The sequence below is a fragment of the Acartia tonsa genome, chromosome 9 (assembly GCF_053477335.1).
Source record: "Acartia tonsa isolate MP-2025a chromosome 9, ASM5347733v1, whole genome shotgun sequence".
Classification (NCBI taxonomy): domain Eukaryota; kingdom Metazoa; phylum Arthropoda; class Copepoda; order Calanoida; family Acartiidae; genus Acartia; species Acartia tonsa.
Window position 1 is genome coordinate 45419142 of NC_137268.1, and position 21111 is coordinate 45440252.

Consider the following 21111-nt stretch of genomic DNA (forward strand, 5'->3'; position numbering starts at 1 on the left):
ACAATAGGTAGTTGCGTGGATTATACATCTATACTTATACATTTATTATCTGTATGTATGGGAATATGTTTAAATTTGTGAGTGAGAAATTTCAGTATTTTAAATGTCTTAATTATAGAGTAGCTACGCTGATAGTAAAGCTTTTTGTTGTGGTTTTCATAAAACGCCTGTTTGAATTTACATATTATAGTGTTTACTCAGTTAGGTTAGGTTACATATTCATGACTTATTATGTATTCTTCACCTCTCCTTGGAATAGGGGCTTGAAAACTGTGAAATTACCTGCCTTGTGACATTATCAAACTAATGGCTCCACCTCCCTCAAAATAGCATAAAACCTTCCCTGGATCAAAATAAATCTTTGCTGAAACTTGTGCAATACTCTATCTAGTGTTCATGAGATCTTCGCATACATATTTCAGTATGATTAATAAATGTTTAACTTAAGTTTTAAAACTATGATAAAGGTGAACTTAGATTTTGAACAAAATTACATAATCATTACACAAAGAAAGACTTTTTACATTTTTTTGAAATCTGAACATGGATTTTTAATAACTCTCTAAGTGCATTGTGTAATTTGCTAGTTTTCTAGCTTGTGTCCCAAGGAGAAGTGTGCGCATAAGATGATCAAGATATGGTACAATCATCTTATATATATTATTTGGTCTAGTTTAGTGGAAAACCCACAGTTTTAATATCTTTTTTATGTTATGATAGGTTAGGTCAAGGGCTAGGAAATCACCACAGTTACAGAATTACTACTGAATGGGTTGAGCTTGTTGCATGGGCTAGAAACACGTTTTTCAACTATATCAAAAATGTTTTCCCTATTTTGGTCATTATACCGACCGTCTAGAAGCTCACAAAGTAGCGAAGCTGAGTTCCTTTATTGTTATCTATTGTTTTTATTATTTTGGATCGATCTTTTTTTTCTCTTAAAGTTAGTGTTTTGTAAAAAGTTGCGCCTCTTTTTAGCAAAAACAGTCCCCTCTACTTTCAAAAATAATGTTGCACAATCACATGTGAAGTATCAGCAGTATGCATAAATATTTTTATTTGATGCGAATTTTGGTTTAAGATTATTTCTATGATTTTAAATATAATATTGTTGTGTTACTCATGAGCACAATGCTCCTTGTTTAAAAAACTATTTATATTTGTTATACAAATGACTTTTAATTCTTTTGGTGACAAAAAATGCCTAACCGTATATATTCATTCTTTTCGCCACAAATGAAAAATTCTAAAGACAGTTATATTCAAATTTACATATACAAGAATTCATTAGCTGCTTCGCCAGTACCCTTCTGGGTAAAGTGAAATAGCCTAAAACCATCAAAAGTGATTGAGGGGGGGGGGGGTGTTTACTACTTACCTCCCATTAACACCCCTAATATTTTGGGATACATTTTAGATTTACCTCCCCCCATAAATCATCCCAAAAAGTTATTTGGGTTTATTTGGGGGGGAGGGGAGTGTTTTACCCCCGGTGAAAAATTTGTTTTGGTGGGAAAAGTGGGTAAAAAAAATTTCCGCGCGCGCCATTTTACCATCAACCCAAAGCTTTAGTGACATTGTATATAGCCTTGATTTTTTACCATCCCCAAGTTATATAGCAGCTGTGCTTTTAAAATCTTTAAATTTAGATCATGAAATTTTAGTTTTCTTAATTTTCTCAAATAAAACATTTTCTCATAAAATAAAGTTTTTGTTAGTTTTCAACAATAACTCAAAATATAAACAACAAACAAGGATTGATATGTTCATTAGGAGCGCAGCAATAAAAATCAAAAAATTAATAAAGAATAAATGACAATAATAAAAGTTTATCATTTAACAAAATAAGTGCTAGTATATGTGTTTTATGTGTGTGTATTTGTGTTCTCGTAAACCGCTGGACCGAAAGGTCCTTTATCTTCAGGGAAGCCTTCGTTAGAACAGTACTTAATTTATTTAGAAGGGGGGCGGGTTCTTATTATGTTAACCCCCCACCCCTCAAGAAAAAAGCATACAAAAAAAGTGTATGTATAGAAGGGCAGGATCGGACAGACAGACCAACCAATATAGGTGACTTTTGGAGAAGCTTTGCTACACAGCTAATAAAAGTGTTGGTGTTTTGATATTTTGATTGTAATCATTAACTTATACTTGACTTTTATGTTCATACATTACAAACAATTAGGTGATTCTTATGATTTAAGTAGCAAAATGTAGTAGAATAAACCTGGATATTATGACAGGGAAAAAATTGTCGTCAATTTAGATTGCTATTTCCGCTGTCAGTTAGGGGTCAGTTTGTTTATCAAGCAGGAGAGGAGGGGATGTGGTAAAGGGGGTGGGAGATGGTTAATCGTTATATCAGCCCGCTACCAGTTTCACTTTATTAGAGTACATGATAATCTGGCGTTATATCCAAGTAATAATAAATCCATAAGTAGCACGGCTATTCTTTAATTTTGTATTTCCCCCAGTTTGCCCCTAAGTATTATTTTAATACAGTAAATTTCATTTATACTTTTGCCTCTTTTCTTGATGACAAGCTGATGAAGTTTAATTATTTTTTCACTGTTTGGTGTGAGAACTTTTTTTCTTTGACCCTTCCACACCTTGGGGTTACTCATCCACACTTCTATGTGCCAGTTTCATTTTAGTTTCTATGGGGTGCTGACTCAACACCCCCCCTCCAAAAAAAAAATAGAATTAGTTCATTTACATTGGGTGGGGGAGAGGGTTCACTCATCCAAACTTCTATGTGCCAGTTTCATTTTAGTTTCTATGGGGTTGACTCAACGCCCCCCCCCCAAAAAAAAAATATAATTAGTTCATATACTCATCCAAACTTCTATGTGCTAGTTTCATTTGAGTTTCAATGGGGTGTAGACTCAATCTACCCCCCCCCCCCACAAAAAAATATGAGATCTTGCACACTCTTTTTTCTATGTATTAATTTCTTATTTCTGTTTAGTAATGTATTAATAATAGAAAGGATTTTTTAAAAACAATAATGAATATGACTTAATTTAGAAAAGTATATTAATGACTTCTATTTATTTGGAGGGATATTGAATGGTGGGGGGGGGGGTGGATCTTATCAACGCATATAGGATTGTTGTTTGTTTGTAAAATAACTGTCTTGAAAACCAAAATATGGACTCTTGGTCAAATTTGAAAATAACGTGTTTGGTTTTATTCTAGAATAAAGGGACCAACTAATAATGTTACCAACTGAGTCATGTCTAACGCATGATATGAAAAATAAGAAATAAAGAATGCTTTAGCTTGTGAACAGGCAAAAAACTTTCACTGTACAGTTAATATTTTCAGGAAAATATTTATCATCCTTATACTAAAGTAACAGGATGTTTGTGTCTGTGTTTTTTTTATGTTTGTGTGTTTGTTTGTACCGAAGGATCTCGCTAACCGCTGAACCGATTGGCTTCTCCTTAACAAGGTAGCTTCTCATAGGTCCCAGGAAGGTTTATAACTATTTTCTTGGGGGGTGGGACACCCCCAACCCCCCCCCCCAAAAAAAAAATTTATTTTTTTTTCGCCCCCCCCCCCAAATTTATTTTTTTTACTTTTTCTTTTAAAATCTAAAATAAGAAATTGGGTTATCAAATTCGACTCTCCCCTCCTCAAGTGCCCCTAGATGCCTCTAGGCGTAGTTTCTTTTAAAGCATTGAACTTCTTGATGACATAACTTTTGTCTTTTGGTCTGTTTTTAGGTCAAGGAATTTTCCCTTATCATACTTTTAAAGTCTGACAAAGCAGCAGTTAAAACTATTTTTCATATCATTAGATAAAACAATCGTTATATTATTACTTTCATGTATTCTAAAGTGATGCTCGCAGCTGGCTAAGCCATCTCCTCCCCACCAACTGGATGAATGCACTGACAAATAAATGAAGTCAATATTATCAATCTAAATTGATGAAAAATACTTGCATGCCAATATGTCCACCAAGTATATCCTATATTCTTTGATATTACGAAATCAAACACTATACTATATAAAACTTAAAACCTTTAAAACCATCGCCCAAGCAAGATTGCCTATATTTGTGTAGTTGACCTGAAATAACCCCTTGGATTATCAAATAATACATAACATCAAATTATCATCATAATAAAAACAGTTTCTTTTATTAAATCAAATCTGTATTTGAAAGTAAGAGGATGTCTGCCTGTCTGTTTGTCCGTTTGTCTGTCAGGTCTGGTCATTACGGCCTCTCATTGGCTAATTTTTTTTCTTACGTCATAATCAGTCAGACACTATTACTGTGTTCCCAACAGAGCGTTCCAGGTAGTTGTATATATTTATAGATTTATTGGATAAAAATCCTGCCATAAATTAAGTTATATTATGAAAAAAAAAGAGACTGACAATTCTGTTTTAGGTATAATCATTAGCTATTGTTACAAAAAAATTACTTAAGCACTTTCAGGAAAGCTTTAAGTATGGTCTTTTAAATCGCATATTTTAAAGCTATTTTTATAGTTAGAATTCTTCCAAATATTATATTGGCAAGAGTGTAGGATGTAATTGTTTTTATTAGGGAGATAGGGGGGAGGTCTATGTTAACAGGGGTCCTATAGGGGGGCGTGCATAGTGTTAAGTGGGGGCCCTGACCCCGAAACAAATCTAAATTTTGTACGGATATCAAGAGGGTAGAAATTGACTCCCTGCCTCACTTCTCAACATTTATTTATTGTTTTTTTACTAAAAGTCTGAAAAACAAAACATTTTACTTTCAACCAAAGGTAACTTGAACGTAAAAAACACCAATCCTTTTATTTTATCACCTTTGTTTGTGAGTTCTGATTGCAAAGGCATTTCCCCATACTTTTTTCTTAACAGCAGTAGGCACTAGCATCGAGTGATGTGGTCCAAACTCGAACCCAACACCTTGTGAGATAAAAAAAGGTAGACTTATGCAATCTGCCATTAACCACTACCTGTATCATAAAGCTTTCAATTTTCTAACCTTTCTATACAAATTCCATGTTTTCCTACTTCCTATGTGTACTTAATCACTGGCAGAAATAGCAAGGTGGTTGCAACTAGGACAAGAGTGTCCATTTTTACAAGGATTATTGGTTCTTTCACACAAAGTGCTTGTTAAGCACTACACCTCCCCCATTAATTACACCTCAATTTTTTTAATTACTTGAAAATAAGGGAGTTTCTTTTTTCCCGTATGGCTAACCCATTCTAATTCTCTTTTACCTGCGGAGCAATAACCCTGCTGGGCTACCCTAACATGAGAGAAATTAATCTTACTTATAAAAATAAACAAACAAACCATAAACACATCACCTTTACTTAAATTTTCAATTTTAGTTTTAGTGCTATCAATATTGACAAAAAAAACAACAATCTATTGTTTAAAACACTGTGATTGTACTTTTGCTACTTGTAGTAATGGCAGCACCCTTATCTATATGAACATTTAAAAGCTAAAAAACTGAAAATAACCAGCTGAATTTTTTGAAATTAATAAATTTCATGGGGAAAGATTTGTAAAACTTTTTCCTGCACAAATTAATATGTCCAGTTAATTGCGAGATCTTTACGGAAAGACAGACAGACAGCTATACATTTACCTTCTTAAATACGGAATAATAAACTTTATACTAACAGGTATTCGATAGCTTTATGACAAAAAAAAATAAAATAAAAATTTTTGTAGGATATTTCTAATTAACTTTATTTTACTGGATTTTTTAAGTACTAAATTACAAAGGGAAGAATAAGGCAATGAATATATCTTTCATTTCCCAATCTCTGTATGAATGAACTAGTCCATAATTGTAAACATTAAAGTCAAATGTAGTGTTTATTCATTTGTGCAAATTTTTTTCAAAATTTATCTTTAAAGTAATGTTTCATTTCAGTATTAGAACGATTTTTTTCCTCTAACAAAGAACCATTTTTCCGCCAATATTATTACCAGTGTTTCAGATGTTATACATTTCTTTAACAATTAAATCATATCATTTATACTAAAATTATAAAAAAACATTTTCAGGTTTAAAAAAACAGGAGCTCTTTTTGTTTGTATATTATTTGTTAGTTTCTTCAGATTCAGATTTGAATGTGCTCTGCATGGTTAAGGTAATACATGTTTAATTATAGATTTATATTAAAGAAAACTATCTGTCCCAAATGGTGGAGATACTTTTCGTCTGCTAGCAAATTTGTAGGAACTCGGTTGTGTTTACATTTCTGATGCTAATAGCTTATTTCAAACACCCAATTCAAAATATGGAAAGGTTCCCTACCCTGTGGACAGAGTTACATATTCTCATGACCCCTCTATTGTTTTACTTTAAGGTCGTATTAATTCCCGTCGTAGGACTAAAGCTTCCCAAAAGTCTTTATGTACAAAATTTTCAGTTATATTCTTACTGTTAAAATCAATGGTTTATCAGATAATTGGTTGATTTGTATAAACTCCACAAATGTTATGTTGCCCTTTTTTGCAACTATTCAATTTGTAAGGATATACTTTTATGCAGGGATCTTCAAGGATAGTAAAATGGACAATAAATTCATATACATCCCCAATGATAGTAAACAAATATAACTCTTCATTTGATTAAAGTTTAGTCACTGTTAGTTTGGAATCAGCAACCAAAATTCATTGAAAGCCGTGGCGTCCACATCCCTTAAATTCAAGGGGGGGTGATTTTTAACTTTAACTCCCATTTGGCTGTTCTAGGGTGGTGTATCTGGCGGGTGTAGACCCTCATCAAAGGGGTATATCCTCTAAATGAAAGTACCCAAAGTTTAAGAGCCAATGGATTTTAATATTCGGCTACCAGTATAATATACAGACCACTATCCCCTTCCTTCCTGCTCTTATGATAGGACATAAAAAATTGGGACATTCACAAAAAAATTGAATTAGTTATACATAATACGTCTAGCAGTTGCAAGGAGGATGACCCTTATAACGCCTAACATATCAGCGGTAAGCATATTTTTTATGTCTTTATTATGCCACGGTTTTGGGCAGACCTACACCCGTCGCCTCCCCGACAACTAGCAAAAACGGATATGTCCCAATTTAAGTTCTCTGACGGTATATGTATGTTGTTGATTTTTTTCTTTATGTATGTGGGTGTTAAAATACATTTTTAGGACTTCATGTTTGCTTGCAGTACCGCAACTATTTTTGTTAAAGCGAAGCTTGTCATCATCTAGGGACAGTCGGTACGTTGGCTTATGGTTATTAAAATAGGTCTATCAATTTTGACTTAGTTTGGTGATTCCTAGAAAGATTTGACATAATGATATAAGCGCAGCATATCTAGAAATATATTTATTATGTATATAATTTTGTAATAGATTTATACAGATTTTTTTTCATTTCCATGCCTTGATTTTCTTCATTTTGTTATATTCGTTTGTCCTTAGATTTTCTGATCTTCGCCCTATTTGTAAAGTAGTCATACTTGTTTTATTTTCTTTTATATTATCATCTACATATCATATGGCTTTCAAATTAAAATAAATTGCAGCAAAAGTTTATGAAACCGATAAATATCCGCAGGATTAGAACCGTTTCTCAGCCATACTTAAAAATCATGTTTCTCATTATAGACAATTTTCCACAAACAATAAAATCAAATCATAAATTCAATAATAACAGTTTAGTTTAAGTTAGTTGGACCTTCGGCCTCTCGGTGCTAAGTAAACTATAATTCGAACACAGTAATAGTGTCTGACTGATTATGACGTAACAAAAAAAAATTAGCCAATGAGAGGCCGTTATTGACCAATGGTAAAATTTATAGTGGCCTCTCATTGGCTATTTTTTTGTTACGTCATAATCAGTCAGACACTATTACTGTGTTCCTATAATTCACAGGGAAGAAAATTTATTTAATCAAATTGTTATATTTTTAAGATCTTCGCTACTAATGGATGTTGTAAGTACACGAAGGTAAATGACCTCTTAAATCAGCAAAAACTATTCGTTTTGATTTATATTATAAGCCACAAGGAATAAGATTTCCATCTAATGGCCTTTTTTAGAAGCGAAGCTACTTTTGAATTGTGGATTAGCAAGTATGCAATTCTATTAAATGTATATTATAATAAAGTAGGCCTTAAATCCTCAAAAAACGCCGATGTTTACAGATTTTTCATTCTTTGCGTTTGACTTTCAAATCAGTAGGCAATTCACTATGAATAACCCCCCACCCCCCAAAAAAAGTTAAAATTGGTTGGATGAGATTAAATATAGATTGGGTTGTACTAACTTTTTGATTATCTATCTACATAATTAATATTGTTTATCATAATTGGGGTTGTATTAATTCTTCTTCTATTACTCTACTCCTAGGATATTTGCTTCTATATAAACCAATATATAGTTGTGCTACTTGTGAAGATAATTGTCCTTGTTTTTTCTTCTACTTTTGCCAAGTACATAAAGTTTAGAAAGCACTTTGTAAAATCTGCACTTAAATCATTTTCCCCAATGATGTGTCTACTAGATATTTTAAATATTAACTATTCTAAACCCTAAACGTATCGTATTTCGAGTAAATTTGGAAGGGAATTCAGAGATATGAAAATATTGAAATTGGGGAATATTTATATACGTGTGCAAGAATTCTATTTCAAAAATAGGATATTAATTCCCCTCTCACTTCGTTCAAAAATACATCCCTATTTCTATTTTTCTAAATATTCAAATTTCTTAATATTTATATACGAAGTACTTGGTAAATAAATAGAAGATTTTGAAAAATAATAAATTTTTACGTTTTATATTTCTATTTCGAAATAAATCACGCAATCTTAAATTAAGTATGTTCGTTAAACAATTCCGAAATAAAATTTACTAGATATATTAGACTTTTAGGTTCTTTCTATGAAATTAATGTGATGACATAATTTCCTTACTCCAAAAAGTCTACCTGTTAAGAATACGACATTTTAGACGTCTTACTTTTTTCATTGCTTTTTTTACAGGGTAAAATAAAAATTCTTCCTAATATTAAAAAAGGATAATTTTGCATTACGTAAAAAAAGTATATAACGATAATGAAATATATTAAAGTTAACTTATAATAGTTTGTAATTGTATTTGTAACAATATATTTATAGATTCCCTGTTATTTGATATCATCCGTTTCCGGTGTATGCTGTTATATCAGGGATAAATATATACACAAAAATTCCTCCAACAAATTTTTATTATTTACCGTGGTCAAAACATATTAAAAAATCTTATTTTAAAAGATGTAAATATAACGAAATAAATTATATTGAAGTTTCTAATTACCCATGTACATTTCTACCTCGTGCACCTCGTGCACACACACATAGTTCTTCAGTCCTTATTTGAATTTCAGAGTGTATTGACACGTCATACTACGCGTTAGTTAGATACAAAGAAAAGTGAAAAATAATAAAAAATTTAATATTCAATGTGAAAACTTCAAATGGAATTATATTAATACAATAAAATAAAGTGATAAATATTATTTGCATAGTTATAAAAAAAAAGAAGAAAGAAACAAAAAAAATTATTGTAGTCTATTGTTTTGAGTGAATGTCATAAGAGTACATACACGTCAAAATAATAGGCTATGTTTTCTATTTCGGAAGGCAGTACACATAATCATTTACTGTATATTAAGGTAAGGATTTTGTAATAATTTGTAAATATAAAGTGATAAGTCTGTTCGTTATAACTTAATTATTCTTATTTTGCCTTTTGGTAATTTCAATTTTAAACGCACAGATTTTATACTGTGAATAATTCGGCAAGCTCCATACTTTGTTTTTAATTATGTTTATTTTTTATTTTTTTATATCGTTCCAAAATTACAAAGTATCGGGTGTGTTTTATCGATAAGTCTTACCTAAAAATATTGAATCCCTGTGTTCGAAAAGAATTTCCGTGCATTTTTTTACGTCGTTCAGAACGGCTCGGCTCCACATTAGTTAAAAGTGAGTTTTTACAGTAATAATATGATTTAACGGTCTATTTCCTTAAATTAAACTTAAAAACCATATGTTACCAAATATACACACATCCGCAGCCGTATTTCTAGATTCGGCTCCGCGTTTTTTTGCGTTGAAACTCGGTTTTAAATGTACGCTCATATTAAACCTGATTATCAAGCTGTTTATAAACAAATTTACTTACAATTTTGCTTAGACTCTTATATATTCGCATTCTGATAATTCAGTTCTGACATTAATGTCCGTATTTTTTTTACATTTTAACAACAAATTTTTATGTGACCTAATTATCCGATTGGTCTGATTTTTGGTTTACTGATGTTTGAATGTATAATAATATAAGCGAAGCGGCAAGTACGCATTTTTATTTTTTTCCATCACCCTTTAATTGAAATTCAAATTTATTTTTGGATATTTAGTATTTACTTTCATTTGATGTCCAACTTATTTACTCTAGAACCTCGAGCAAGAGACCATCCACGCATAAAGACACAAGACAAGTATGATTTGAGTAATGTTTTTGGCTTCGCTACTTATTGATTATTCATCCTTGTTAAATTAAATAACAATACTGCAAAAAAAATAAATATATCAATAAACAGTTTTTTGGGTTTTATTACAACATTTATTTTATAATGGTAATGATACAGATATTTAAAAAACACAAAATTATTTCATTAAATTATTTGTTTTACTTTACTTCTACTTTATTTCTTTCCAACATAATTAATATGATAAACATATTTACAAAAATTATTTCACTTTTCCAGTTCCTTGGTTGCTGTCTTCTTGGTAACTTTTACCTGCCTATCCCAAAATGCTTGGGACTTCTTGGGGACTAGCTTGTTCATCTTCAAGAACATGATGGCGTGGATGGTTTCTTTCTCTAGGTTATAGCGCCTCGATGAGTAAACTAATTTGAGGTGTGAGAAAATTCTCTCACACCTCGCATTAGAAACAGGTAAGTTGTTGAAGTTGGTCATCAAACTGACAAGTCCAGGTGGATAACATATCTTCTCTGCAACATGTTCATACCTGGCAGTAAGCATCCTGTGGGTTGCGGTCATTGCTCCTTGTTTGTACAGTTTCTGGCGTTCTTCAACATCGAAATCCTTGGACTTAGATTTTTTGACTTTCGCAATTTCCTCCTTTATCTTAGCGACTTCACGTTGGTAACCGTATGTCAAGGCATGCAACTTGGATTCTTCTATGTTATTCCAATCCTTCAGCCCAGCTTTCAGGTGTTTCTTCATGACGTCCAGGGGATCCTTCTGTTTGTCACGTTGTTCTTTCTTTTTCTTCTTGGCTGCTGCTTGAGCCTGAATTTCTTTGAACTCTTGTTGTTTGTTCCAAAACATCTTTTGGATGGGTGTCATCATGCCTGTAATACATAAATATAATTAATAAAAATGATAATTGAATTATTTAACTAATGTTATTATTATTATCTATTTTAATTAATATTGTATATCTTTACCTGTGGGAGGTGCAGTTTCTGGAGATTCGTACTCGTCAGCTTCGGAATCCTCATTGTCGGCATCCGCATTAGCTCTACGCAGGTCGGCCTCTTCATCTGCCTTTTCTTCAGGACTTAGGTTGGCTCTCAGTGAGATTCGGTGTAGCCGTTCACCCAACAACCTACAATTTTTGAGTGCTTGTTGTAAAATTGTTTTTGCTTCATCCTGTGTCACCGTAAAGCTTTGTGTGCCACTCGCAATCATTTCCAAATGACTGCGTGACAGGGGGTGTAGGTAGAGACAGACTTGCCAGCCTGCATTAGTACGGACAATCTTGTTAACTCTCAGGTGAAGGAACTTGAATACACGTCTAGCGAATAAGTTGCCAGGCATACTTGTCCGTAGGGTAAAGAACACCGTATCCAGCATGGTGAACATCTGGACGATTGTGGCCTCATGGGCTTGTGCAGGAATTGTCAGCATGGTATCCACACACTCCAACACTTCCAGGACTTCTCTGAGGGCAAGAACCTGGTCAGGTGTTGGCCACAGATTGTCAAACTTCTTGTTGACTAAAATAAAAATTAAAAATTAAAAATTAATTCTATTGATATATACAGTTCTAATTTTTAATTAAGGGAACGAGAGAAGAAATAATTTATTTAGTTTAAATTTTAATAAACTTCTATTTGTTACCTTTCTCTTTTGTTTAATTAAGGGACAGAGAGAAATTTAAGTTGGTAATTTTGTTAGTTTTAAATTGTTGTTTAAATTATAATTAACTTTTTTGGGTTTACCTTTCTGATCCTGCACGGATTTTTTCACCTTCTGAAGTAGTTGTTTGTTGTCAAACAACTCTAAGAACCGCTTTATCATGTTCATTCTGGAGCTCCATCTCGTCTCCACGTATCTGGTAAGCATACGTTGTCCACTCTCTACCAAAATGCGACGCAGCTTCTTGTTATTCATAATTTTACTGACCAGCTTTGCCAGGTTAATTATGGTTCTGTTGTACCCCTTCCCTTTCTAAAAAAATATAATATTTGTTAATTTTCACGTTTTTGTATAATTTATTATTTAACTTTTTAAGTTACTGTATAAGTTATTTACTTGGTTCTATTAATCATTTAATTAATTTACTTACAACTTTGGCAGCCTGCTTCAACGCCAACTCCACTTGGTGGTTGAGGCAAACACCTCCCACTATAAGTCCACATTTCTGCTCATCACATACCATTGTTTTCTGGATGTTCTCTTCTATTAGTTTCCCGAAATTTGTGATTGCTGAAAAGAAATAATTTAATAAATTAATATAATTTAGTTAAATGCATTTCGTGAAACTACCCCTGTAAATCATTAAATGTAATTCATTGAATTTTTTGGGAATGAATTTAATTTAACTTTACTTACCCTCTCTTTGTTGTGGATCTTTGATGGCGATGGACCTGTAGAAAATCGCACTTGATATGCCGCCATCGCCTTGTCTTGTTCCTGCCAGGGTTTCTTCATCTCCATCCTGACCCTCACCTTCGGCTTCTACAACACCATCCTCAACCTCATCTAAATCTTCTATAAACATATCCAACGGGATTTCATCTTCACTATCAGCCTCAGGTGTGTCTTCCTTATCACTATCATCATCATCATCACTGACTCCCTCATCTTCATCCTCATGGTTCATGAAACTTGTATACTCTGTGGGGGTTTTCCCGTGCTCTTCATTGAGTATCTTGACGGACTAAAGAATGAAAAATAAATTAATGATTTACTTTCTAATGGTATTTTTTTATAATATTAATTCTCGTATTCATTCAAATATTCATCTAAAAAAACTGGTTTTATCTTACAATTGTACATTTTACATCCGTGGAAAGCCATTTAAAATACGATGCGAGAAAAAACTATTAAATAGTTATGATTTTATAATTATAATTTATAATTTTTCATTACCTTTACACAGTTGGCAGCCGAGTCGGATGTGGAGCTGAGAAGTTGATAATGCTCAAGCCCAAACCTTTTCAACAGTTCTTCGAAATATTCGTAGATGCTGCGGCCGGAAGCATCGGGTTTAGGCATCTAAACATAAGTAATTAATCAAATTATCATTTAGGTATTTGTGGTCATTCTAAATTTCTAAGAATTAATTTTAAACTTATACCTGTTCACAGGCGAGCAACAATTCTTTGGGACCGTCTGCATCGGTATAGTTTGCAGTTACTGAAAAATTAGTAATTCTTTTATATTATTCATTCATAATAGTTTACTTTACTTTATTTAATTCAGGTTATGTAGCTGCTGCAGTTGTAATTGCATTAATAAATAATAATAGTTTATTTATTTTATTTAGGTTACCTGCAATGAAGTCGGTGTGGTGAACATTGCCGAAGTCGAAGGAAAGGTGCAAACCTGCGGAAACAAAGATAATATTGATTATAATTATTTGTTATTTAAAATAATTAAATATTAACATTTTTTCCGCAGGTGTGCACCTTTCCTTCGATTTCGGCAATGTACACACCCGCGGAAGTGAAGATAATTTAAATTAATTATTTGTTATTTCTTTCAGATTTTGAAATTATTTAGTAATGTTTTAGTTTATAAATTATAATACTTAATAGTTAATAGTTATTAATACCTTTATTTTCTAAAATCTTCTTGAAGGATTCCATGTAATACTTGTGCTGCCCCTGCAGCCAGTTATGAAGCTGTTTGCTGGTGGGTGCATCCTGCTTCTTGCCTTTCTCAAGTAAACCGACCTGCTTGGCGATGATATGGTCAAAGGCATTGGCATCCTTATCCTTAAAGCGAATTTTTTAAAGTTAGTATGTTTTTCAACCTATTTTTAAAAAATACACTATTCTAACTGACATGAAGATATATTTCGATTTTAGCAATCATTTTCAATTAATTTTGTTTAAAAAAATATAGGTATGAGACATTAGATAACAGCAAATATGATCAAAAATATTAAACATACATTTACCTTAAAGCGAAGGAAACTTTCATTATTAACCAGTTTTCCTGTTATGTGGCGCAGCGCTTCTAGGGCAGTGACGTATATTTTGACTTCATGGATAACTTCAGCATCTGCCTGGGCCTGTTGAAACTTCCTCTGAAAGCTGGCCAGGTTCACTCCCTTCCTATACTCTCGGTAAACATCTCTGTGGTCAATGATCCAGTGACGGGTAAACCTCCTAAACAGGTAAGCAATTAATATTATTTTTTTTAGCAAAGCTACTCTATAATTCACCTTGTCTGTCAGTATATATTTTTAATCAATGTTTATGAATACTTAATACCAGTGTTCTGGAGCCGGGAGCAGCAACATTTTTTGTGGAGCCGGATCCGGAGCCGTATTTTTTGTTAAAAACGGCTCCGGCTCCGGACTAGGTAAAAATGATTTTTTAAAGTAATATTATAATTTGGCAACGGTCTATTTCCATATAATAAACTGAAAAACTATTGTTACTTAACAAATAGACACACATCCTTCTACTTTTATATAGCTTTAATCAAATAAAAGCAAAATATTTTATATTATTTATCTTATTTTATCAAATTCAATAATGGAAAAAAATTGATATATTAATTTTAAGGTAGGAGCCGGAGCTGGAGCCGGAGCCGGGAGCCGTATTTCCAAATACGGCTCCCTGGAGCCGGAGCCGCATCAAAATTATACGGCTCCGGCACGTTGCGTTAATACATCATGTTATTTTATGTCAACTTAATATTATTACCTAAGAAGGTTAGTTTCTTGCAGTATAAATCTCTCTCTTGGTTTTCCCTCTGTGGGGTATTCTTTCACGTGGTATGTGCCATCCCAGGTATGGACGTTACAGTATTTGCACCCCCGCCCCCACGGGGTCTTATTCTGACCCTTTCCAGGGTAGTTGGGGATCATGTAAGCATGATCTTCAAGCACTTTAACCAAGTAGACATAAACCTGAAGTAATTTTAATTTTATTAAACATTTTATTTAATAATCTCACACCTGTAACTCTTTTTTTAGTTGTGTTCCTTTCTTGACTTTCAGTTTTGCTTTCAAAAAGTGTCACTTTTGCCCCCCCCCCCCCCTCTACATTTTATTATTATTTTTAGTATTTATGTTTGTACCTTATCACCATTACTATATGTTATCCTCTTCCCATCAAGAATTGCCCCCCCCCCCCCCCCCTCTACATTTTATTATTATTTTTAGTATTTATGTTTGTACCTTATCACCATTACTATATGTTATCCTCTTCCCATCAAGGCGGTCATAGAGCGAGTGTGTGTCCCCTTGTACTGTACCCACGCAGTCTAGGTAATCAATAGAACAGTTAATTTAATATATAGGTAAAGTAAAACAAACTAGTATTCTAGAAATTTATGTATTTACGGTTGAGATTGTATGGTTATTAATTATAAATATAATATAATGTATTTTATTTAAGTACAGACAAATAGACATCCTGTCAATTAAATTTTTAATGTTACTACCTATGTTATTGATATTAATTATACTAATTTAAGCTTACCTTTGATGAACATATGTTCCGTACTGTCACTGTTCATCTTGGGTTTATTCTTGGATCCTTTTGTACGGCCACCTCTCCCTTTTGGCTTTTCTCCAGCTGGGGATGACTGTGCTGAAGAAGGTGTGTCTCCAGCTGGTGTTGTAGGTGTGGCTGCGGCTTTAGGTGTGGCTGCGGCTTTAGGTGTGGCTGTTGTACTTGTACGGCCACCTCTCCCTTTTGGCTTTTCTCCAGCTGGGGATGACTGTGCTGAAGAAGGTGTGTCTCCAGCTGGTGTTGTAGGTGTGGCTGCGGCTTTAGGTGTGGCTGTTGTACTTGTAGGTGATGGAGACGGCGGCGGCGTTACGTTGAGTGGGCGCATTGGTGATGTATCTGGTGTTGTTTGTGAAGCTGGTTGTGGGCTTTCTGGTTTTGACCTTAAAATAATTAATTAATTAATTAATATTATTTTTCCCTTGCCCTCTGGACAAAATATAAAAATTATTTGGCTACTTGTTTTTTTTACCTCGATTGGGGAGAAGGTTTGGGGGGTGAAGTTGGATTTTCAGGTTCTGGGCTGTCAGGTTTTGACCTCAAAAAAATAGCCTATTATTTTAATTATTAATTAATATTATTTTTCCCTTGCCCTCTGGACAAAATATAAAAATTATTTGGCTACTTGTTTTTTTTACCTCGATTGGGGAGAAGGTTTGGGGGGTGAAGTTGGATTTTCAGGTTCTGGGCTGTCAGGTTTTGACCTTAAAAAAATAGCCTATTATTTTAATTATTAATTAATATTATTTTTCCCTTGCCCTCTGGACAAAATAAAAAAAAATTATTTGGCTACTTGTTTTTTTTACCTCGATTGGGGAGAAGACTCTGTTCTTCTTTTCTTGACCCTTGGAGGTGAACACAACTTTGTTATTATTCGCTTCCGTTGTGGATCAGCTATTTTTGAAGTGACTGGAGTGCAACTGAAATTAAATAAATAAATAAATTTTCAATTTCTCTGGTTCTTTTTAGAACCCACCAAATTTACCAAATTTGGGATTATATTCTAAAAAAAAATGGCCTCTCTTGGTGTGTAGAGCACCGAGAGTTGCTGAACATGGAAGGAATGCGCCCCGGAGGATGGATGGAGGACCCAACCTAACCTGACCAAAAGTAAGTAAGGATATTTTTTTAACATTTACCTACCCTAAGATAAAAAGTTACTGTAAAAATACAAAGGAACCCACTACTTTTCATAATCCCATTTATTATAATTTTATTAGGGGTATGCATTTGAGCTTAATAGTAAATAAAAAGTAAAAATACGACGAAACCCACTAATTTTATAAGGGGTAGTTTCACGAAATGCATTTGAGCTTAATAAATAAAAAGTTACTGTAAAAATCCCATTTCTATACTTTTTTTAGCATGGGTAGATGCACTTCGTGAAACTACCCCTTTTAGTTTTTTTATAACATTATTAAATATAAAATGAAAATATTATTATTACCTAATGTTATCACTGGGGGTTATTTTTTTTGTGGGGGTCCCCAACCCCTCCTTCTCCTCCAACATTACCGACCCTGGAGTGCAACTGAAAATTAAATAAATAAATAACATTTACCTACCCTAAGATAAAAAGTTACTACTTTTCATAATCCCATTTATTATAATTTTATTAGGGGTATGCATTTGAGCTTAATAGTAAATAAAAAGTAAAAATACGACGAAACCCACTAATTTTATAAGGGGTAGTTTCACGAAATGCATTTGAGCTTAATAAATAAACTTCGTGAAACTACCCCTTTTAGTTTTTTTATAACATTATTAAATATAAAATGAAAATATTATTATTACCTAATGTTATCACTGGGGGTTATTTTTTTGGGGGGGGACCCCAAACCCTCCTTTTCCTCCAACATATCAAGGTCAACCTCATCCAAAATATCGGGTATGCTTGCATCGGGGATCGTCTTACGTTCACGCAAACTACGAGTACGCGTAACTGAAGAGTCAGGCATAGCTTGGACAACCTCACTGTCATCATCGTCACCTATAACTTTATTAGAGTCAGGCTCAGCCATTCTCTAACGATGTTGTAACTGAACTAAAACTAAAAAAAAAGATTAATATTAATTATGACTTTATGACTTTAAGCCTAAGGTGGTGAGAATGGCCAGGTTACCGCTTACATTGGATGATTGGGGGAAGAAAAGGGTTAACAACTTAACAGTAACTCCACCCATAATTTTATTTTTTGGAATAGTAAGGGATAAAATAAACACACATAAAAGAAAGTGTGGGGGGGGGGGGGGTATAACTATAATCCGTATCCAATTACTACGAAGTACGAGGGAAATCATGGGATGTGTTGGAAAATATTTATATGACATGTAAGACTAAGAATTCTCCTAATTTCCCCTTGAGGAGGGGGGAGGATTTGATGCTTAATCTGCAGAAGGGGTAATTTAACACTTAATTTACCCTCCGTAAAAGATTAAAGATTAAAAGATTAAAGATTATTTGAAACCTGCCCCACCCCCCTTTTTCAACACTTCTTATTTGAATATAATTATATGTAATCTTTTTTTCTCCACCCATCATAACGTAATGGTTAGGAGGAGGGGGGGGGGGGGGGGAACCAACAAGATTTAATTTGGATTTAATACGATGAAATTTTAGTAAATAAATTAGCCGTTAGAGGCTGGATATTTCAAATTGTTTTTCAATTTATACTTAAGTTTCATCATTCATTGGTAAGAAAAGTTAAAAATTATATTTCAAGTTTTAGAAACCTATTTTTAAGAAAAGTTACATTTGAGATGAATAGAATTAAAAAAGTATTCGGTAATGTAGACAAACAAAATTGCTTCATAGTTACATATTGGAAGTTACATAACATTCAAGGATTACCATTTTTATTGTCAGCTTTGATGTCACTTTATGAAGGCTTTTTGGCCAATTATAGAATAGATTGATGATAATGATATGATGAATATCTGTATCATTTCATATCTTTTAAAAACAAAGTTTTATACCAACGTTTTCTTTTTGGTTTGCTCAACAATTTTGGGGAATTTTGGGACTTGGTTGCTTCATTAAGTTGAGTGTAAAAACGTTTCAACTATTAATTGTTATTTACAACAGGGGTAATTTTGTGCATCATCATTGGGAGTGTACATCAATTTATCGGCCATTATAATATAAGGTTATAATTTATAAAGGTGTCATATATATAAACCTTTCTTAAAAGTTAAAAAAAAAACTCTCTCCCGTCACCCAGCATTAGTGGAAAATTTTTATAAAGGAAAATTTAAATAAATAAAGGGATTATTCATTGTATTTTTTTTTGGGGGGGGGGGGGTTATATTCAAAATCAAGTTCAACCCTTTCTTTTCATATATTCTATGTATAATAAAGGTGTCATATATATATTATGGAAAATTTTTATAAAGGAAAATTTAAATAAATAAAGGGATTATTCTTTGTATTTTTTTTTTGGGGGGGGGGGGTTATATTCAAAATCAAGTTCAACCCTTTCTTTTCATATAGCAACCCTTCTTAAATAGGGGAGGGGGGGGAGACTAGTGTAAAATAAACAGCCCATTGCCCTTCCCTTTATTTTTGGGGGGGGGGGGGACTATAAAGGTGTTAACTGTTACTTACATGTAAAACCCTTTTCCCCCACCCATATATGTTTGGATATTGACCTCTAGGCTCTAAATGCGGATGCCACTTATTTTAAAGGGTATGTAAAGATAAAATTTTTTCATGCTATTAGACTATTAGTATTAACAAATTAAAAATCTTAACATTTTCTAAATAATAAATATCGAAGATTGATTTTACGGCATTAGGTTGGTTTATTCGAAGATTGATTTTACGGCATTAGGTTGGTTTATAAAGATAATTTACATTTTACAAATTTGTAATTTAAAGTTAAATTGTAGGTTGGCGACGAACGAGAGATGGGCCAGCCAACTTCAAGTTACTTGGATACTAAGGGGAGAAGAAACGGCGGCGCAACCGCCGAAAACTGCCGAGAAAAGGCAAAATAAATTTCAGCGGCTTATCGGAAGGTAATGAGGAAATTACATTTTTGCATACAACCCCTTTATTTTAATGGCTTTCTCTACCTTTTGACCGCCTTTCTCTTTGTTTTAATGCGTAATTAGTTTTTATATACGCATAAAATAAACTTATAAAGTTAATTATTTTTTAATATTTGATTTTGCAGTGTTTTTATACGTATATTGTGAACGTTTTGAAATTGAATTGAAATTGAAATTAATTATATCTGCATTTGCATTATGAAAAATAAAATACTAATTATTAAATTATTATTTATTACCTTAATAATTTATTTCAGTATAAATATCCGAACGAATAATGAAATCTAGACCCAGCAGCACGAAACGAAGGAGCCAGCGAATACTTGAACGACGTCAACGACTTGACCCAGGTATAATATATATTGAATTCTATTTATTTTTAGTTATTCCAACTTCCAAGTGTAATATAATGAATAAATAATCTTTATACAAAGGATCTCGCTAACCGATGAACCGATCGGGTTCTCCTTTTTACCTTTTAATTTACCTTTTTAAAAGCGAAGCTTTTCTATAATTATGGTCGGTCCGTCCGATTTAGAAAGCGTAGCAACTCTATAATCATTACATCAGTCCATTTTAAACATGTTGATTTTTCGTCCGAGATAGTTAGCTTTTATTCGTTAATTTTAGGCATGTTAGAATTGTCCTATCGCTTTCAAACTTTGCATGATGTAGTTACGTACGAAGAAAGCGAAGCAACTCTATAATCATTACCAGAATGTCCGTAAATCCCTTTTAAACATGTTGATTTTTCTACTTTTATAACAACAAAATTTTATGTGATCTAATTATCCGTTTGATCTGGTTTTTGGTATATTGATTCCTTGGACAACAAAGAATAATATTATAAGCGAAGCAAGCAACTCTATAATTAAGTCCTAGAAATGTAAGTATAACCATAAACATTATCGGTTATCCTGTATGAAGCAGTTTTCCAATAAATTTACTTACAATTTTGCTTCGACTCTTATACTTTATATTTAAATTATTCACTTCAGACACTATACAAGTGTTAATGTCCGTTTGTCCTACTCTTTAGTTTAATTATATTACTGTAGTAAAGTTTAAA

At 32.8% G+C, this 21111-nt stretch overlaps 3 protein-coding genes across 3 annotated transcripts; all 3 read right to left on the reverse strand.

Moving 5' to 3' along the window:
• Positions 1 to 10342: 10342 nt before the first annotated feature.
• On the reverse strand, positions 10343 to 12576 carry LOC145327904 (uncharacterized). Its single transcript, XM_080171434.1, has 3 exons — positions 12244 to 12576; positions 11467 to 12018; positions 10343 to 11370 (listed from the first exon to the last, which is right to left on the reverse strand). The coding sequence occupies exons 1-3, from the start codon at positions 12413 to 12415 to the stop codon at positions 10748 to 10750; spliced, it is 1347 nt and encodes a 448-aa protein (XP_080027560.1). The 5' UTR covers positions 12416 to 12576; the 3' UTR covers positions 10343 to 10747.
• Positions 12577 to 12664: 88 nt separating this feature from the next.
• LOC145327905 (uncharacterized) lies at positions 12665 to 13644 on the reverse strand. Its single transcript, XM_080171435.1, has 3 exons — positions 13605 to 13644; positions 13397 to 13522; positions 12665 to 13184 (listed from the first exon to the last, which is right to left on the reverse strand). The coding sequence occupies exons 2-3, from the start codon at positions 13520 to 13522 to the stop codon at positions 12849 to 12851; spliced, it is 462 nt and encodes a 153-aa protein (XP_080027561.1). The 5' UTR covers positions 13605 to 13644; the 3' UTR covers positions 12665 to 12848.
• A 1535-nt stretch (positions 13645 to 15179) lies between these two features.
• Positions 15180 to 18562, reverse strand: LOC145327572 (uncharacterized). Its single transcript, XM_080171112.1, has 5 exons — positions 17441 to 18562; positions 16632 to 16913; positions 15964 to 16531; positions 15660 to 15745; positions 15180 to 15389 (listed from the first exon to the last, which is right to left on the reverse strand). Exons 3-5 carry the CDS (start codon positions 16319 to 16321, stop codon positions 15180 to 15182), a joined length of 654 nt encoding a protein of 217 aa, XP_080027238.1. The 5' UTR covers positions 16322 to 16531; positions 16632 to 16913; positions 17441 to 18562.
• Between the last annotated feature and the right edge of the window lie 2549 nt (positions 18563 to 21111).